Source organism: Hippopotamus amphibius, chromosome 7 (genome assembly GCF_030028045.1).
Source record: "Hippopotamus amphibius kiboko isolate mHipAmp2 chromosome 7, mHipAmp2.hap2, whole genome shotgun sequence".
Lineage (NCBI taxonomy): Eukaryota > Metazoa > Chordata > Mammalia > Artiodactyla > Hippopotamidae > Hippopotamus > Hippopotamus amphibius.
The window spans coordinates 122505316-122521530 of NC_080192.1; the positions used below are offsets into that span (position 1 = coordinate 122505316).

At 38.3% G+C, this 16215-nt stretch overlaps 1 protein-coding gene across 5 annotated transcripts in view; it reads right to left on the bottom strand.

The window, feature by feature from the left end:
* LTBP1 (latent transforming growth factor beta binding protein 1) overlaps nt 1-16215 on the bottom strand; it is a 395008-nt gene that overhangs the window by 68537 nt on the left and 310256 nt on the right. For all 5 annotated transcript variants that reach the window (XM_057741529.1, XM_057741528.1, XM_057741530.1 and 2 more), the window contains 2 exons: nt 13764-13886; nt 7840-7965 (listed from right to left, as the gene is read on the bottom strand). In XM_057741529.1, coding sequence (XP_057597512.1) covers nt 7840-7965; nt 13764-13886 — 249 coding nt within the window. The remainder of the gene's footprint in view (nt 1-7839; nt 7966-13763; nt 13887-16215) is intronic.

Consider the following 16215-nt stretch of genomic DNA (forward strand, 5'->3'; position numbering starts at 1 on the left):
CAAAAAAATTCCTATTTTTTTCACTATTCTGATTTTTCTCTTTCTATATTCAAGCAGGAGGCCAAGAAAGATTAGTTATGAAACCACAGAAAACAGACAGTGTACCTCTAGAAATAACAATGCCAATACTTAAATGCAAACAAGCATTAGTGTGAACGATCAGTTTATTGGCAACTGACACATTAAATGCTTAAAACCTTGAAATACTTCGGGGGTGAACGGGGAAAGTTAGTCATATGGAACACTTAGGGAAAACAAAGGGTGAGGAAATTATATAAAGCAAATTATATAAAGCAAATTATATATAAATGAGTTACTGTACCATATTCTACATGACTTCAACAAAACAAGGGGTTTAAGAGTAAAAGAAAAAATACATATAGTAATTCTTTTATATCTAGACCTGGACTAAGAACTACCAATTTAATTCACAAATATACAACAGTATGTTGTATATTTTCTAAGCACAGATCATATAAATAGATGTTAAATGCTCCCCTCCTTTTAGGTGCCCACTATTAAGGGAAACAAATGGCAGTAACTAGGGTGCCAGTGTAAGAAGTGCTAAAATACTAACTTGCATTCATCGAGCATGTTTCAGGGGCCAAGCTCCGTCCTAAGCTGATACTTGCCAACATACATTAACATACTTCTCACAGCAACTCCACGTAGGTGCTTTATTTTATCCTCATTATGCAGTGGGGAACTGAAGCATGTGAGCATCAGTAACTTAAGTCCACATAGCTTGTAAGTGCTGGAGTAAGACTTCAAGCCTATGTACTCGGACTCCACAGCCTAAGTTCTTAACCACTGCTGCACCCAGTTACTAAGCAGGATGTGCTTTAGGGAATCAAGTCTTCAAAAAATCAAGTCTCAGAAGTGCACAACACTCTCAATCATGCCTGTTTCCTGATAGTCCAGGATGAGTTACGGACCATCTCATCATCCCTTCATTCATTCAGGAAGTATTTATTGGGCCCTAACTAATATTCTCAGTGGCACAAAGCTGTGAACAAAACAGATGAAGATTTCTGTCTTATAAGCCTTAGGGTCTAGCAGGGCGGTCAGACTATAAACAATAAATAAGACACAGAAGGAAAATAAGGTAGTTTTAAAAAAACAAAAACAAAAACAGAGAACAGGACTGTTGGGGGGTGAGTGAAGGTGAGAAAGGGTGGTTAGAAAAGGGCTCACTGACAGAGGAATGGATAAAGAAGATGTGGCACATATACACAATGGAATACTACTCAGCCATTAAAAAGAACAAAATTATGCCATTTGCAGCAACATGGATGGACCTGAAGACTATCATACTAAGTGAAGTAAGTCGGAGAGAGAAAGACAAATACCATATGATATCACATATATGTGGAATCTAAAATATGATACAAATGAACCTATCTATGAAATAGAAAACAGAGTCATGGATATAGAGAATAGACTGGTGGTTACCAAGGGGCAGGGGGATGGGAGAGGGATGGATTGGGAGTTTGGGATTAGCAGATGCAAACTGGTGTATATAGAATGGATAAACAACAAGGTCCTACTGTGTGGCACAGGGAACTATATTCAACATCCTGTGACAAACCATAATGGGAAGAATATGAAAAAGAATGTATATATGTATACCAAATCACTTTGCTGTACAGCAATAATTAACAACATCGTAAATCAACTACACTTCAAAAAAATGAAGAAAAAAAGGGCTGAGAAAGTGTCGTTAAATAAAGACCTATAGTGGATGAGAGCTGACAATCTGTGTACTTCTTATCAGTATAATAAATTTCCTTATTTTAAGCTGCTCACTGCAGCCAAAAGCATACCAGCTAATACTTAACCTATCTACAGGTTTGTCATGAAGATTAAAAGAGAAAATGGGTAGAACACACTTAGCATAGTGCCTGGTTCCTAACAAGAACTCAGTGAATGCTGGCTATTACTATTACTGCTGTTGTTTTAATAAAGTCATGATATCAGATACAGGAAGTATTTCCAGTCTACTCACACTGAGTGTCCAAGACAACCACATGATATTCTCTATGAGATGCCTAAAAAGCGACTGATCCTGGAATCAATATATTAAGCATTACAATTTAGGTCTAAAGTACAACCTCGCAACAAGCTTCTATGATCTATCAAGAACTTGGGTTGTGGATAACATCAAAAGACTCCTCAAAATAGATGCAGGAAGCTCTCAGTGCCCCAGATGTGAGCTGGTGGGAGGGGGCACAGCAGAAGGTGTGGGGGGCAACCTGCCTATTCACAGACTTCCCTTTCTGGCAGTTTCATGTCTATTTTTTGGCTGCAAGGAAAAGTGTTTACTTCTTCTATGAACAGATGATTTTCCATAGCTCTGGGGTTTTAAAAGGTCAGCAGCGATAAAAGGCTTAGGAAGAGCTCTCGAATTTTTTTGCTACCATTATGAATTTCTTCATAAAAATGTTGATATACGGAGGACAATCAAACAACGCATGGAAAATATGTATTCCAGGTCCAAAAGCAGCTTATTCCAGCAAGATTTCCTCAGCTCTCTCCCTAATGATTTCAACATCCATCTCATTCACTTCTGCAGAAGTACATTCACAGGAGGAGTGAGTGTGAAGAACAGTAGCCTTTACAGCAAGAGGCCACTTCCCTTCCTTACCTGGAATGTTGTCTGATCCTTTTTTACACAAGGGAGGGAAAGGATCCTGTTGTTAAGCTAAATTCCCTGTCTTTAGAAAAGAAACACTCTGGTTGTATTCTTTTACTAGATTTTTCAGTTTCCAACCCTAAAAGTACTAAAAAACCTAAAAAGCTTTGGGCCAAGCAGACAGATGTAATATATTATTGTGTCAGGGCACTTCAATGTCCTACTTGGCTAAGTCAATTTTCAAAAATATTTTCTCTTCAGTGACAGACATAAAGTTCTATCTCCATGCCACAAAACCACCAACTGCCTTGGAGTGTTGTCAACAATGGTTTTATACTTTCTTTCTACGCTGTTCATAGAAAATGCACCTCAAAGTCTGAAAACAAAACCACACTTGCTCCCAGTTCGTTTTTATTTCTTTGATTTGGCAAAGGTTGCCTTTACGGTATTTTCTGGTTCCCAATGAACACAAAACTGGCCTAAGAGTTTGGACCCAACTTCTTTTAATCTTTCTGATATCACTGTTCTCAGTCAACTTCAAGAAGCTAGCCATCCTTACCACTTACATTTGTTGTGTTTTCCCTTCCAAATAAATGAGTTAGCAAGAAGTGGTTTAAGGTAGATTTCTAAATAGGTTACAGGATTAGAGCCTTTAAAGCTGTTCAACAACAGGACTTGATTCTTTGAGTGCTTTGGGATTCAGAGTTCAGGCTAGATGTTCTAAGAAGTCTCCTTCCAACCCTACAGTTCTTAATTTTTAAATCAATATGAGAATTGTTTTGAATATGAGAGCAGAAGTTCCTGATCACGTACTCCATCGGAGGTATTATTTTGAAAAGTGAGAAATAACAAAATTCAGGGGAGAAAAAAATAACAGTTGAATACAGACTTGAACTTAAAGGTTTCACTTTTTTTTTTTTCCTGATGAAAAACAGGTAATGCCAGGAATGTCTGATTTTTAAAAACAGACTTTAAAGAGCAGTTTTAGGTTCACAGTAAAATTTCAGAGAAAGTTTCCATATTCTCCTTGTTTTCCCAAAACCCTCCCCTAGCCTTTCCCACTGTCAACATCCCCCACCAGCGTGGTACATTGGTTACAAATGATGAACCTACACTGACCCATCCTCATCAGCCAAAGCCCACAGTTCACGTTAGGGTTTGCTCTTGGTGTTGTACTCTGATTTTTTTATTCCCCCGTCTGGACAACAGAACTCATGTTGGTAACTGGAAAAAGGCCTTCAGCAGACAACCTCTTGTCTACTCATTGACAGGCTGTTATCACTTAGCCAGGAGATGATCAGTTTGAAAAAGAAAGGCACTTAATATGGCTTCATCTGTTACTCAGACACAATTTTAGTCTTACTTTCACTAACTCACATTATAGAGGCAGAACGGCCAGTTGTGATCACCATAGTTGGTGTTGTACCCGCTTCCTTTCTGTGTTGTAGCCCTCAGATCCCCATGACTCTGCTCTTCCTCCTGGGGTTTATCACCTTCTAGCATATTATGTAGTTTACTTATTAGTGTATCGTCTCCAAGAAAGTGAGGATCTTTTTTTGTTCACTGGCACAGTCCCAGTTCCTAGAAGAGTGGCCAGTATATAGCACACACATAATAAATAGTTGTCAACTGGCTGAATGAAGGAGACTGCTTTCTAAAGGACTGGGCTTTGGGGAGTGAGTGACTTTAGGCATGATTTGGCAGCCTAATTAGCCATGATTAACCAAGTTCTGTAAGTCTCCAGTGCTCCTTCTCTGTTACTGGGCTCCTCTGAGGTCCCTGCTAGACCAGCGTGGCCAGTCTATTATGTGAACAGACTGGAAAGCACAGTGAGGTCTAGAGATGCCGGATGTCCCCAATTCCACTTGTCATACAGGGTCTCAGTCGATCCAGACACCCAACTAGGAGAGCACAGTCATTCCTGGCTAAGAGCAGCCTGTCCAGAGGCACGTGAATGGAGTGATGCCAAGTCAGAGGCCAGGAGGCACTTCCCCACGGGGGTCAGGGGATGGACGTGGTGACACTGAGGATTCTGACTGTCACAAATTCCCAATTCTTCTTCCCACTCACTCACATTCTGCTGCTGATGAAGAAACCAAACCCTGAGTCGGCTTATAAATGGAATGATACATATTTTTCCTATGAATTAAAATTCCACAATTTAAAAAGTGGGGAAAAATAAAGGAGCCAAAGAATTGTGACTTTTTTAAACAAATGGATAAGATAAATTGAGATATAAAACAGTGAGCTAAATGAAAGAAGTCAAAAGTACCTTTGCCTCCCTACACAAGATAAAAGCTCTGGCTAGAGGGTGCAAAGGAGGTGTCAGGAAAAGATGAACTGCAGTTATGAGAAAAAAAGAAAGAATTACCGAGGTGGAAATAAATCAAAAGCGTCCGGCTTCCCTTCACTTTCCTGACATCCACATGTAGGACTTGGGAAGAAAAAAAAAACCCTATGCATTATATATTATATACGGCATGTCATACCCTGTGCTTATTTATATCCATAAAGTATAACCATGTTATATTATTTAAATACAGAAACATAATTTTCAATAAGTACTAGTTACTTATTTATCCCTGAATCCCTTCCTAAAATGTAGGCTCCACGTGGACAAGAACAGTGTGTGTCTTGCCTTCGGAACAGTAACAGGCTGGCACAAGACAGGCACTCTGCCACTGCTGAGTGAATGAATGAATAAATAAATAGCTGTTCACCCACCGCTTACTTCCCACTCCACTCAACCTTCAAATCACACTGTTGTTCTTTATCTCACATGGGAAAAACAGGCTATTTCTCCATCCTCTCCCAAATACGTGCTCCCAGAGCACCACATACGTAAGGGAAAGGAAGGAGCCAGTGGTGCTGTTTTTGTTTTTCAAAGAATCAGCCATGCTACTTGATACCTGAGACAGTTCATGTTGACAGAGTACACCTCTTCGTTGTGGTTCAGTAACTACGCTGACAACTCTCCAAGTCATGGGGAATCAGGGAAGGGCCCTCCTTCTCTCAGCTGGCCGGGATTCCTTCGGCCCTGCTGAAAGCAAGGTATGCCAGCCCTCAATGTCCACGTGGCTTCAGCTACTTTAATTAGAAGTTGGGAAGTAAGCTGGTAGATGGGCATGAAATAAGGGTGCCAGCCACTTCTCAGTGTTAATTCAAGTCCTGTGCACATCAGCTCCATAGTAAATCCCCATCACATGCACTGGCTTCATCCCACACCACTGCCAGAGGCAGCATCAGGACATACTGCTGCTGTCACAAGTTGCAGATGAAGTCCAGCAAAAGAAAATTTGGACCAGTTTAATATATTGGATTAAGACCACAAAAAATGAAAATCTTGCAAAGCTTATTCTTAAAAGAGATGAACATGCCTAGTAATGAGGGAGCCTTCTAGTTATACTGCCATATATATCAGCACAATATTCTAAATTAACTACTTTACTACTTTTGTAAAATTGTAGATTCTGGAGTAAAAAATACAGAACCAGTGTCAAAGGCAGAATACTAAAGTACAGTAATTTACAAAGTACTAGAAGTTTTCTAAAAATTCAAATTTCCTCCAAGTAAACGCCTAACAAAATTAGAACGGCAACTAAATTTGAGTGATTATGTAACTCTGGGGTGGCAGAAATCAGAATTTTAAAAGATACAGAATTCTAGAAAAACGGCAAAGTACAAAAGACAAAGTAAATGTGAATATGTTTATATTGGTATATTCTCTAGAACAACAGCTTTGACTGGTGAGCACTTGAGATGACTTACATTTTTTCTGAATACAGTTTTTGCATGGCACAGATATTGGCAGTTGTAATTTTGACCACTTTTCAGCAAAGGAAGCCCTTACTCTCCATGTTTCAGAGCTAGCTGAAGAAGCACACCCACATCTTTCCAGAAGGCAGGGAAATGTGCATTCTGCAAATCCGGTTCTTCAGTGACTCAGATGGGCAAGCACCCTATCCCCTCTACCAGGGAATACTGAGATTCCCCCAGAATATATGCACTCATGCCCTGTCTTTCTTAAGAACTCGAGTTTCAGAGCTCTAAATACAAAACTAATTAAAACTCAAACCACTGAAACCTCTCATGGCCATCTTCTTTATGATGTTTTCCTCCATTTCCCCATATTTGGTCACTTTCAAACCCCTCAGAATCTGCTTATTTAAACCCCACCCTGCACTATCTCTCTCTCACTTCAAGCCAAATCTGGCATCAATGTTTTGTCTACTCAGCAAGAGAGCAATTTCAACAATCTCCTGCTTTTTATAAGATCAGTTTATACTTCCCAATATAATAATTAGTTTCAGATGAACCTGGTTGCCATTCCTCGGCTTGATTCCACTGTGGTATGAGTAAGGAGAGCATAGACTTCCTGCTGCACTATTTTTTAGAGCAAAGAATTTGGGTCCTATCATAGGCCCAGAACAGAACTTTCATACTTCTTTAAAACATAGCTGGGTTTTGATAACCTAGATTCTCAAAGGGATGGATTAAAATTATGCTTATGGGAATCTTCTCAGTTTACTTTTATAAAGGTTCAGATGACTTATTCCTTAATGTATCAAACTACAATAAGTCACCAAGAATATAAACGTTATGAATATAACCAGTGCTGTATCCCTGCAAACATGGAGGTTGCCAATAGGAAGCCAGCAGTGTTATCTTAATGTCTCACAACTTAATTGGCCTTTAAGACATAATAAATACTGATAGGTAAGAAAATATACGGGCTCAGAGCTAAGGATATTAGAGGAATAACTCTGGAAAATCTCTGCTGACAGTGGTACAGAGAAAAATCAAGCAAGGCATTTTTATAAACAGAAAGATGCAGATGATCTATGTGAAGCATAATCAAAACTGGCAGCGTCTCGAGTTCCATGACGAGGTTGCCCCCATCTTCCTTTAGGTCTCTCACGTGCACCTAAAATCATCACCTCCTGCACATTTGACTCATTAATTCAATACCAGTAGTGGAATCACCTGTCAGTATTTTCACCATCATAATGGAAGGCTATCCTGTTTGTAAATCCCAGGCACCCCAAGCTGTAATTTCAGGTAGGGGTCACCTTAGTGAATACACACCCTAAGGCCTTAAATCATCAGTGTCTCTCAGTGTCTCAGAGCCTCTGCCTAGTAAGATAGAAAGTGATCTCCTCTCTGCTTTATCAAGCAATAATTATATGATGTCTTATGGTTTGTCTTACCTTCACATGTACGTCCATCTGCAGAGATTGAGAAACCCTGTTCGCAAACGCACTGAAAAGAACCATCTGTGTTTAGACACTCTCCATGAGGACCACAGAGTCCGGGCTGTTCACATTCATTGATATCTGGAATCAAGAAGAGTTCCACACACTTGAGAAAAATTTGTTTTGTCTTCCTATGATACCAGACACACAGGAAACAAAATCTATTACAAAATGGTCAGACACTTATTTGGTGGCACAACTACATGGTTTGTACACATACTAAACCACCAGACAAGGTGGACTGTCAGGAGAGAGAAACTACTTGGGTGGAATCATAGGAAATAGCCAATATTCAAACCATTTTCAACCTAAAAAAAAAAAAAAAAGCAAACCAAAGGTACCCTTTTTTTTTTTTTAAAGACATATTGGAGGCTTAAGAGTCTCTAATCAAACAAATCCTCTGTGAAATACTCTTCATTGCGAATCTGTGTTCTCCTCTGTCGTCTCCCACTACCATGCAAACAACTCTCTTGTGGCCTGTATGTCTTCTCACATCCATGCCTATCCATCCCTTGGATGTGAACTCCTTAAGGGCAAGGCTGGACATGTCTTATACAGTGTTTGGCTCAAAAATGGCACTTCTCAAATGTCTGAATATACAAATGAAACAGACTCCAATCTATATTTCATTGAAAATGGAAACAAGAAATAAAGTACAAGAAAAAGAAAGCCTTTAATACCAGGGAAGGTCATGACATCTGCACAGCTTTTGAAGATGAAATTAGTGAACGAGCATCAAGTGCTTAGTGCAGGACCCAGTAAAACTGAGAGTCAAACAGTGGTAGCAGATATTATTAAGAGTCATGAACAAATCATGCTGTAGTTGTGTTGACCATCTCACACTCTACTTGTCCTCGGGGAAGAGTGATTATGCTCCCCATAGCCAGGGTGAGGCTGCCCTCCTAAATACCAGTAACGCATGAAGTGTCTGGTGTGAGTGATGTATTCTTCCAAACCGGTCCTAATTATGCCGGCGACGAGTGGCCAAAGTGGACAACATAAGGCATCACGGAGAATGGCTCCTCCATTCACACTGGTGCTGACACTTGCAACTGCCTGCGTGCACTGCATTCTAACTGCTCTTTGTCTCATCTGTGTCCCTCTTACGTTGTTTGCTTCTTGATTGTTTGCTTCTTGCATATTTTAACTGAGTCCCCAACTCCTAGTACAGCAAGTAGATGGTGTATTATGAATGTTTGTCCACCATAAAATCTCACAGTTGTGTTCATTCTGTACTAACTGAACAGTGACTAAGGTTCTCTTAGTTAATTTCGGTCATAAAAAGTATCACAGGTCCTTGGCACCATCCAGGCAGTAGCCCTACTAAGGTCATTTTGCTATCTTTCTGAAGTCTCCTAGGCCCTCCTCTTCATCTCTTGCTAAAGAGGTCCTCAACACATTTTCTTAAAAGTCCATCTTTTATTCAATTAAAAAGTTTTACAGAAGGCTTCCTATGAGAAGCTGGAGTAGGAAGGGGCCCTTGCTGTTACAGAGCTCACAGTGTAACCGGGGAGGCAGGAACCAATATGAAAAAATGTAAAGCTTAATGGGAGCATGGAAAAGGTACAGATGATGGGACCTTCTAGAACATGCTTAGCCACCAAGCCAGCAGCTCCCCTCCTCCATAGAGGAGAGCTTTTCTCATATCCAGGATCTCCTGAGGCTCCTCTTTTTGCCCTGTTGATCTCTTTGTGTAACAGGAATTCTGGCAATGTTACTGATTTAGCCATCTCCGTATTAATCCTGAACTCTTTACCCTTCCATCTGCCACGTATTTCAGGCTAGTGGGCTTATCTACTGCTGAACCCAACTTAGAAATCAAACAGGAATTACTCATTTTCTTAACAACTCCCCCATTCTTGTTACTGTCACTAATTTTAAAGTAATTCAAGGAAGAGCAATGAAACATTTTCTACTTTACTATTTCTCAATATGATTCCATTCTGTGAAATTCTTCACTTCTATAAAATCTCTGATATCCTCTGTGTTTGCTCTCTACCTACTAATAATATCTTAGATTGTAATCCTTCTTGAACTCTGACCTTCTTTTACCGGTTAGCTTTATTCTTTCTTTCCGATCTGCTGCCTAGAATCCGTTGCCCTCTACCTGGGCAACAAAGTGCCATAAAGTTCCACTGGCCTGGGGATCAAGTCCAAGGTCGATATTCATCCTGTAGAGCCCTAGAGGTTATCCGAGACCACCTCCTTATTTTACCTATGACTCAACGTGACCCTTTAAAAGCTGTCAGACTTTGCAACTTCACATAGGGAATAATGGGCACAAACTCCTTGCTTAAAGAGAAGTCATTGATTAACAAATAACTGTCTAAAAAGTCTGATGACAGGAACTGAAGATGAATTCCCAGACTTTTTTCCAGGAAACCGCCAAGAAAGAACAACATGAATATCTGGAACCAGAGAAACATATGCATTCAATTTGGGTTGTACTTATTGAGGCATTTCTAAACTATGCTGCTAGTAACTCAGCCGAAAGCCAGACTATATTTAAGTTGGGTTTCTTTCATGGGTCCAAGATTCCACAGAAATTCACAATTTGGCATGTGTAAGTCAAAACGTGAAACTGAGTGCGTTCTGAAGACCAAATGTATGCTGCCACATTCCTAAAGATACTATTAACATAGACTTTCCATGCTGTCTGTGTATCATCATTAATTTTGCTAGGGGAAGAGATTCTTATATTTTCAATTGAAAATGCCTTCCTGAATATGCAATTATCTTCGGATTATTAGGTAAGATTTAAAGTTTATGCCTATCATGCATTGTTTTTCAAATATGTTCCATGGTTATTCACACTGTCACCAATTATGTTTTCAGCATTAAAACAAATTCTGAAATCTACACCCATGTACAGAATGCTGACATGATTGCGGGATTAGATAGAAGTAGGCTACTAACTTCAGGCAGAGCAAAGGATCACAAAGCTGCCTCCAGTGACGTGGCAAAGAGAGATGATTCAAAACAAGGTGAGTGCACATGATATTATAAACGGCCTCTAATCAGAGAAGGTGGGTGATGGAGCAAATTCATAGATAATATTTTTTAAATGGTACTATACCCCACTTCAGGAATATTTTTCATTCATTTGGATATAAGTTTTTCAAGCGGACATTGATTTATTCTGGAAATCAGGAATCACCAATGTGACTGAGAACAAAGTCAATGTAATAATGATTTTTTAAATAATGACTTATAGCCAATAAAACATCATATGTTTGGAGCAGTCACATATGAGTTCCTATCAAGTCACAAACACAAATTTAATATCCTGAGAGAAGACAGTATAATTAATTAGATGACTAAATGAGTTCTTGTGACAACTCTAGAAGTGCATAAAATCTGCAATATGAAATCATGGTCCATTTCTATAAGACTTGGTTTTACCTCTATTTGGTCAAAAATTTGTGACAAGAGGAAACAGAAAAAAATATTACTTTTAAGCCCAAATGTCTGTAATAAAAACAGCATTCAGGTGGTTGGGGGGGGGGGGGAGAATGTCTTGGCATTTTTATATAAATCAAGATTTTACTAAGATGTACAAGTCCCCAAATTGAAATATTGTCACATACATTTATAATTCATATGTTTCTTCTCAACTGCATTAAATCCAAGCACATTTAATTTCTGTATTGGAAATACTGAAAAATTTAAATTCACTTTGAAGGTGAATAAATATATAGTATCAAATGAGGTACAAGCTGCAGTATATTTAAACCTTGGGATCAGTAAGGGTATAAATTTTAAAAGATCTTGAGGCACAGGCCCATGTCCTTGGTATCTCAGGGACACAGAGCTGAGTGTAGATAATGATACACAGGATATAATATTCTGGTAACACAGCTAAGAGAGTACACACCATACTCCCTTTCAAGAATACTGTGATTTGGGGCATGTAAGAGGGATATAATTTATGACAATCCAGAATAAAAAAGTCATACATGTCCTGTAGCAGTGGATAAAAAAAGGACTCCAATAATCTTTTATTTACATGTACTTTGGGATACACTACAGAGTTCCATAATGGTAGAGGAACAATAAGAAAAAAAATTTATCCAGAATTAGAAATAAGAGTACAGGTAAGTGTAAGTTTGAGTTTTCAATGGAAAAAAAAAGTATGGATTTATTAAGACTAACAATTCAAGGAAAACTTGTGGGGCAGTTAGGTGTAGCTAAAAATGTTGGAACAAATGATCTAGACAATGTGATTTTTTAATCCCAGCATCAACAGTAACTCAATGTGTTACACTGAGAAAAAAAACACTGAATCTTACTGTCTTCTTTCCTTTGGCTATAAACGTAACAATAACTGTCATGGCAATGTAGAGAAAATAGTGGGGAAGGCTCTTGGGTTCAAATCTTAGCTCAATTACTTATTAGTGAGGAGCATGCTAATTAACTTCTCTGAGCTTCAGTTACTCATGCACAAAATGGATAAAAGAAAAGTTTCCTCCTCAATTCTCTACAAATTAAGTGAGCTAATACAGTAACTGGCACATAGTAGATATTCAGTTAAAGCTCTGTTGTGATTGGTGCTGTGTTCTTATTAGGTACCTGTGTCCACTGTACAGTCTTCCCTCACCCCCAGTGGATACCTGAAACCATGGATGGTACTGAACCCTATATATACTACTTTTTTCTTATACATACATATAATAAAGTTTAATTGATAAATTAGGCACAGTAAGAGAGTAACAACTAATAATAAAACAGAATTCTAACAGTATACTATTATAAAATATTTTTATTAATTTCTTTAGTAATTTTATTAATTTTTTTAGTAATTTCTCTCTCTTTCCAATTATCTTATTGTGCAAATTTAATGCCTTTTCATCTTAAGTAAGGACTTATCATGGCCGTAACTTCTGCAGTTTGAAGGGCAACAACAAAACTAGAACAAATTTCTTTTTCTCTCTTCATCCGTTCACAGGTAAAAGATTTGTTCTTACCATAGATCTTAGCAACCCCAACATATGATTTTTTTTTTCTTTCCTTAGTAAGTTAAGAACTTTCATATCTTCATTTAAAAAAACACCTTTATGGCTTCTTTTTGGTATATCCAAATTGCTACATCACTACCCCCGTGCTCTGGAACTGTGACACCTCAGCAGTGGATTTGATGACAGAGATGGCTACTAAGTGACTAACAGATGAGATAGGCAGGACAAAGGGATGATTCACGTCCCAGGCAGGACGAAATGGGATGGCAAGAGATTCCATTACACTACTTAGAAGAGCAGGCAATTTAAAACTTGCAAATTGTTTCTGGAATTTTCCATCTAATATTTTTGGACTGCAGCTGATCATGGGTAACAAACTACAGAAAGTGTGTAACTGCAGATAGGGGAGGGGAACTGTTTTTTGGGAGGTTAAATGTGATAGCACTTTGAAAAAAAATAAAATCCTGCCTTCTACAATTGTGACCAAGTCATTAGTGAGGTTTTTTTGGGGAGAGAAACAGCTGGATACTGGATAGAAACAGGGATGGGGGAAAAAAGCAGATACATATCAGCTATGGGATGAAATTAAATAGGCCCGTGAAAGATATAAAAAAGCTAGAAGGTAATTTAGAATCAAGTACCAAGTTTGGCCCACGGAAGGAACAGCAAAGTACAGGTGATCTGTTACCACAGAAGTACGCAAAGCTAGGACACAGTTCCAAAACACATGAGTTTCAGTTAACATGGTGCAGCGCAAAGCGAGAACTTCCTGTACTTGATGTAGACTCAAGAAAAATATTATAAGAATGCAAGTTGGCCTAGCTTACTTATATATAAAATGGCAAAACCACAGACTATCATCAGGAAGTAACGCAGAACCGAACAATTACGTAAATTATAACTAAAAGATGGAGAGAGAAGTACCTTGACATCCTTTATTGTCATTTAGCTGGAATCCATCTGGACAAGTACAATCATAGGACCCTTCAGTATTAATGCAGTCTCCTCCCTGGCAAACACTATTGTCCTCCAAGCATTCGTTGATATCTGCAAGTCAATTGACAAAATTGAAAAGACAAACTGTATTAATAAAAACATTTTCTTTATGTTTACACACAAGACTCACAGAAATGAACATTATTTTACATCTCTTGTTTATAACGCATGATTTTAAATAGATGACAGTTTACCTTTTAGAGTTTTTAAGAAATGAAGTATTTTGAAAGGCTTTTAGCTTTGCACAATAAACTGAAGTTTTAACATCAAATGATATTAATTCAAACAGGAAAAGTAAAGATGCTATAACAAACAGTAATTTACTTGGTTAAATTCTCCGTGCAGACAGTGAGTAAAATTATTTCTTCAAATACACATGAAGAATATCTTGAGCATCTCTTTCTGCAAGATCCCGTATTACGCATTACAGGGAAAATTTTAAAATATTCAGCATGCTCCCCGCCTCCAAAGAAAAATGACTACAAAAAAACCCAAATTGTATTAGTAAGAATAAACACAAAAATACTGAGTTGCTTTATATGTTCAAAACAATTTAACATAAGAATTGTCAAAAAAGATATTTGTCAAAAGAGTAGTACCAACTTCCAGTGTCGCATGAACTTAGAGAAGAGATACTGCAGAGTTCAAGGGTGGATTGTGTAACATAAGGAACTTCCTAGGAGCTTTGACAGCGGGGTGGAAAGTGGCAGAGGGGGAAGAAGAGGAGTTTTGGGCAGGCAAGGGAATCAGCAAAACCTAAAGTCACTTACTCAGCAGTCATTACAGACAGGTATAATGTTGCCTGGATTTTTTTTAACGTATATACTTACAACACACGTGCAACTAGAAATGGTTTATGTAACCAAAAATGGGTCTTGACTGTGAGCAGGTAAGACAATTAATGACCCCCCCTCACTGCACGCACTTGAGGCAGAGCTTTCACTAGGGCTGTTTATTACCCATTTACTCCCAGTCAAAGCTCGTTACTCCTAACACACTCCATGAGTCCCCATTCTGTTGTATGTGTAGGAGTCAAGTTATTAGCACTGAAGAAACCTAAAGAACAAAACCTTCTTTGTTTTCTCAGAAGGTGGCACGTTATGGCATTTCTTGCAAATAATTATGATTCCTGCTAAAATACATGAGCAGGTCCAGGAAGAAGTGAATATGGAGACTCCTGTAGCCTTATTCTCCTTGCTGTCTGGTTGCAAATGTGGGCATAAGGAATTAAATATTCCTCATAGAACCCAAACAACTAATTAACTGCCTTCTGTACCATTCATGGGGCAGATAAAAGAGAAGCACCATATAATTTCATTCTATCAAAATAAAATATGAGGGTCACCCATTTTTAAAGTGTTTCTGAATACTTGATCCTAAAATGTAAAACAGCTGATGTGATTCCGTCACAACTAAAGTGGTTTACCACTTTTTCTTTAGTGTGTTTCTCCAACTTCATTTAAGTATAATTTACATAAAACGAATGTGTCTAAGAGTCCGGTTCAATGAGTATTGCTAAGTGTAGACACATTCTTGTGACCGCCACCACAATCAAGGCACAGGCATTTCGGTATCAATTTATATCTGTTAGGATCCACTGCTGGATTCTTCAATCATTGCAAATGCCATGTTTTTTAAGGAATTAATGAAATACTTTTCTAAGAATGTCATTCCGTAGGAACAAACATACAGCTTGGTGATGCTTTCCTTTGTCTCTTTTTCCAATGTGACATTAAAATCTACATTCCTGCTAATCTAATGCCTTGGGTGTTATAACTGCCATGAAAGAATCTGTAAAAGAACCATCACGCACGATTAAGAAAGATAATAGCACGGAGGACTAAGTGTCTCCTGTCAAGCCTGAATATGCCAACAAATGTCTTATTCGCTGATTAACTGACCTTTGGTATATCAAGATTCCTAAAAGTGGAACCAAATTTAATTGAGAATAGGTTTTTAGATATAAATTCTGTGAAAATAATTCTTAAGCCCCAACTCTCTGCTAATTTCATGATGTTTGAAGTGGCTGAGCCAAATGGGACTATTCTAATCTACTGTTTATGCATCTTTGCCACAAAACATGTACTAAAGGAATAATCTGGACCAACCATTACCAAGAAAGTTATAGGCATTTCCATTGCCCCACAGAGTTCCCTTGTATCCCTCTTCTGTTTGGCTTCTGCTCAGCGTAATGTTTTTGAGAGTCATTCAGGTTGTCACGTGTATGAACAGCTCTCTCCTCATTATTGCTGAGTAATGTTCTATTGTATGAATACCATGATTTGTTCACCCTTCCCCTGGGATGAGTATCTGGACTGTTGACAGTTTTGCTATTATGAATGAAGTTTTGATAAACATTCACGTGTAAGTCTCTGTGTAG